Source organism: Colletotrichum navitas, assembly GCF_030913465.1.
Source record: "Colletotrichum navitas strain CBS 125086 chromosome Unknown LY79scaffold_255, whole genome shotgun sequence".
Classification (NCBI taxonomy): domain Eukaryota; kingdom Fungi; phylum Ascomycota; class Sordariomycetes; order Glomerellales; family Glomerellaceae; genus Colletotrichum; species Colletotrichum navitas.
Genome location: NW_026850801.1, coordinates 20,190 through 25,282, shown reverse-complemented (window position 1 = coordinate 25,282; position 5,093 = coordinate 20,190). Strand labels below are relative to the sequence as shown.

General features: G+C 33.1%; 1 protein-coding gene across 1 annotated transcript; it reads left to right on the top strand.

Moving 5' to 3' along the window:
• Positions 1–1,811: 1,811 nt before the first annotated feature.
• LY79DRAFT_502536 (uncharacterized protein) lies at positions 1,812–2,024 on the top strand (the record flags this gene model as incomplete). Its single annotated transcript, XM_060553370.1, has 1 exon — positions 1,812–2,024. A coding segment is annotated over one exon (213 nt), but the record flags the coding sequence as incomplete, so codon positions are not given.
• Between the last annotated feature and the right edge of the window lie 3,069 nt (positions 2,025–5,093).

Sequence of the window (5,093 nt, the reverse complement as noted above, 5' to 3'; positions counted from 1 at the left end):
TTGATACCACTATAGAGCATATCTAGCAGGCATAAAATGGAGTTATTAGCAACATAGATAATATATATGAATCTAGTGTATCTAGATGATCTAGCGAGGCCAAAAGTTGTATATAGGTGGGTTAAGCAAGCCCGAGGAAATAAGTGGTAATAATGGTGGTGATGTAGTGATAGTGGTGGTGGTGGTGGTGGTGCACAGGATATAGGGCTGTGCAGTATCTAGGGTTAGATAGTTATCCCATCAGGGGCAATAAGGCCCTATCTCCACTTATTTCTCTGCACTACACGCATATAACAAGAATATATAACGCAATAATATTTAACTTAATATTGTTTTATATAGTAACACTACTTAAATTAATATTATTAACTATTTAATCATATCTTCTAACTCTAATACTACTAGATCTTTATAGGACTATATTAAGGTTTACCTAGAGGACCTTGCTATTACCTATACCTAAAATTAGGGTAGCCTAAGGTAAGATATCTAGGAATAGTATTACTTAAAGAAAGTCTTATTAAGGTTACTTAACTTATAATATAGCTCTTTATAAGCAGAGAAATTATTAGTACCTCTAGCATAGACAAAAATAGGCGTAAATAGAGGTACTATATATATTTGCACCTTTGTAGGGTTATACTTGGTGCCTACTGTGGAGATAGGGCCTTATTGCTCCTGATGGGATAGAGTAATAATTTATGCTCTCCACACCTGACCTCTCTACATCCCGAGTAAGGCTACCGGCGCCCATTATTTGGAATTTGGAAAGGAAGCCAAGTTCTCAATCAAATGGTGTGCAAGCTTTTAAGAAGCAAGGGCCTACCGGCGACTGTTGGCATTCAAGAAGAAATATCATCACGATCCATGCACGAGACAACAATGAGTTCTATCAATCAATCCGACCTACCTCCTCGAGAGACCTTAACTCCAAAAGAAAACCACAAGACCATGCGGTTGGGAATTGTAGGTGCTGGTATTGGGGGTCTTATGGCAGCGATTACCTTGCTAGAGGGCGGGCATGAAGTTGAGGTAGCACGGCAAGAATCCAATGACATCCACTCATCCAAGGCCAGATGTTGGAAAGTCTCAATTCAGCAAAAAAACTATTGTTGTAATGGGTTTAAAAGGGTGATAATATTGATAGAAGGGGATAGATGCGGCATTTTCAGATAGCCGAGAAATAGGGTGGGGTGGTTAGTCGCTCACACCAGGAACAATACTAAAGTACGAATACCCCACCCGGAGACTCCGGCTCTATACCTATTGCTATTAACTAGGTAAGTACAGAAAGTTAATTAGAATTGCTAAGTTTTTCATAAACATATATATATATTCTTTTAAAATTGCCCTTTAATTCAGTCCGAGGTTAAGTACTGTCGCTCCTCCTGTCGCTCGCTGTGTGACATCTTATGAACCTACTCTTCAATCTCATCTCCAACATGCGCTCTACACATCCGCTCCTTATCCTTCTTTTCTCGTTGTTATCCAGCGCATTTGCTGGTAATCCCGTTTTCTCTTATAAGGGTCTTCGGTCTACCACAGACGTATATAATGTTGAAAAAAGGAGCGATCAATTTTTCTGGGTTTATTCACCCTACTATAAGTCCAACCGCGAAGCAGTTACAAAGCTAAAATTCCCACCTGACCAACCCGACACGATAATTGTTATGGCCGCTTACAACGACAAACAACGGGTAAAGACTGGTGCTGCCCGGAAGCTACTCCTGTCCGACATAATTCCCATTGTAGCAAGCCCGAGGCACGCAGATAGGCCACTTGCATCGGTTAACTGGTTGGTCGACGAATTCGTTTTAGAAGAACCGCTGGTTCAGATTCTCGACAAGTGGTTCAATGATTGGAAGAAGAAGAACCCAGAAGCCACGCTGCCATCCGTCTTCACTCTTACCCCGTCTGACCCAGTTTGGCGAAAGCTTGAGGCCACAACATTCTTTATGGCCGTCAGCAACACGTTCCGAGAAGCCGGGAAGATTGTGACAACTATAGCCATCCGTCCATCTAGGCATTTGGCTACCTTCAGAAGCAAATCGTTAAAAGCGTCAGATCTCTGGTACCACCTTGAACACAAAGAAGAACACAAATAATCACAACGAATACTTGCGTACCTTGCCTAATGTTTCTCAAAATATAATTGTATCGAGGACTCTTATCGTAGAGAAGTGATTCAGTTAGAATATATACGATGGTACTAGGCCGAAGTAAAAGCTCCCTGTCAGGTATCCAATGCGCATCCTCCTACTATTTTAGGTATAGCCAACATTACGGTACTTTGGAACAGCCTGCCGGCCCCGGTCACACACAGCCCGGACTACAATGGAGGACTTTTCAAAGCGAGGTATAGAGGTTATAGGCTTTCATCTATACTTGCTAGACCTTAACCCTATTGAGCTATGCTGGAACTGGATAAAGGACTATATCTAGATCTATTGCGGGCATATTCAAGGGCAAATACCTCGTCAGACGTTATATGGATGGGATGCAGAGGCGTGGGAAGCCCTTCTAGACGACTATTACACGCAGCAGCTCTGCACAATGCACGATGGGCATCAGGCAGTAATTGATGTGAACGGAGGGTATACAAAATAGTGAATTTTGGCTGGGTAGATGTTACGACCTAACAAGCTACATGCAGCAAATGCCCTACCAGACCCTGGATACGCGGGCGGCATATTGATTGATTGATTGATTCATTCCTACTCGGTTATAAAGCCGCTCTTGTACTAGCATCTATGCCTGGAAAGCAAGGATTGGCTAACAGCCGACACGTTGACGATAAGCCGCGATGCTCTACTTCGCCTGGTTATTAAACTAAGGCTAGTAGTTGTTTCCAACTTCCTTGCTGCGCTATTAATCCTATATCTTTGTTCTCTCTGTAACTAAACTATACCTTTCTTACCTATAGCTACTATTAATAACTAAAGAATAAATTAACCTACTTACCTATAACCTCTATTTTCTTTATTTTTAACCTACTAAATATATTATTTTTTCTATTATTATTACTAACTTTACTACTTTATTAATATTATTAACTATAATCTATTAATATTACTATAGTAATAATACCTCTCTTTACTATAACTCTTTTCTCTTTTTTCTTATAAACCTTTACCTTTTAAGTAAAAAGAGAAGCTAGCTATTATTAGTATCTTAATCTAGTTTTAACTTATTTTAGGTAATAATAACCCTTTAAACCTATATACCTATAACTTTAAATAGTACCTTAATAAGAATAACTGTCTTATTATTACTAGCCTTTAGGTAGAAAATCCTAATAAGTAGACTAACTAGCCTAATAAGACTACTACTAACTAGGCTAGTAAATATAGCTTTGTCTTTAAATTATTTTTTACTATAGTTAACTAGTAAACCTTTTAAAACTAAAATAAAAAAGGTTAATAAAAGTAATAATAATAGTATTATAATAGTAAAAATAATAAAGATAATAATAATAAAATATTTAATATCTTTAGTATTAATAGTAATAATATTTTATTACTTAATATAAGATAATAGCTATAAGTACTTACCTAGGTAGGGCTTAATAGTAGGTACTAGTATATTATAAGACTTAAGCTTATAAAGCCTAGATAATAGGGGCTTTACTACTAAAAAACTAGATAGTAAGGTAAAGCACTAGAGGCTTAGTAACCTATTACTAAGACCTATAGCTATTACTATAAATCCTATTATAACTACTTTTCTCCCCCTTAGACTTTATTCTAAAGTTATTATATAATACTATTAGTATATAGTTAATATAGCTAAAGGCAGTAGGTTATATAATATATTACTTACTAGTAGTATTCTCTACCTTTACCTATAAGTAAAAGTACTACTATACTTATACTTTTACTTTATATTATAACTATTATTATTATAAGAGGTTAGTACTAACTTTTAATAGGTGTATAGTAACTTAATATAATTAATCTAGACTAAGGAAGAAAGTTTATTTATAGTAGTATATATATTATATATATAAGGTTAAATAAAGACACTAACTAAGCGCTAACTAAGTATACCCTCTTTACTAGTTTATATATTATAGTAAGTAAAGCCTTACTATACTTACTATAGCTTTAGCCTATAATATATACTTTATCTTTACTAGTAGTTAAAAAAATAAAGCTTCTAGGCCTTACTAGCCCTCTATTATATATAACTATAGAAATCTAACCTATAGTTATTACTTACTATAGACTACTTAATATTCTTTTTTTTCTCTTTTTTTTCTAGGCCTTTTTATTAATATTATAAGTATTTTTTTTACTATTATATATTATTATTATAAAGTAACTATTTTATTAATATAGTTTTTATTAATTAAAGATAATTAAAAATAAAAAATACTAGTAAGTAACTTTTATAAGTATATTATTAGTAACACCAAGGGATAAGTTAATATAGTTAACTATATATATTAGTAGTAATTAATAAATAATAGAGGTAACTATAGTTCTCTATTATATATAAAGAAAAAAAGGATAATTATTATAGGTTAATTAGTTAAATAACTAACTTATTACCTATAAATCCTTAGAGAATCTATAGCTAAATATCTAAGGATTTACTAGTAATAAGTTATTAGGGTTAACCTAATAACTCTAATATTTATCTACAATAGTTAATATTATAACACTAGTAACTTTCTATAGTACTAGAAATCCCCTATTATTTATATCTAAAAGAATAGCTAAAAAATATAATAAAATAAGAAGCTAAAAAGTATTTAATACTTTTTACTTATATAGTCTATTATATATAAGAAACCTATTTATTTATCTATATCTTTAACTACCTATTATTAACTAGCTTCTTTAATATATTATTTAGTAATAACTTTATAAATCTATTTACTAAGTTATTACTACTATAAATCTACTATATCTTATAAATCTTATAGTGTTTATATAACTAGTAAAAGGCTATAATATCTATTATAAGTTACTTCTCCTTTATAGTACTAAGCTTTATAAGGTACTTATAAAGTAAGTATAAGTTAGTATAGAGTATTATAGGTATTTATAGTAGCTTAAGGTAGTTAGTAATTATTATAAGGATAATACTAA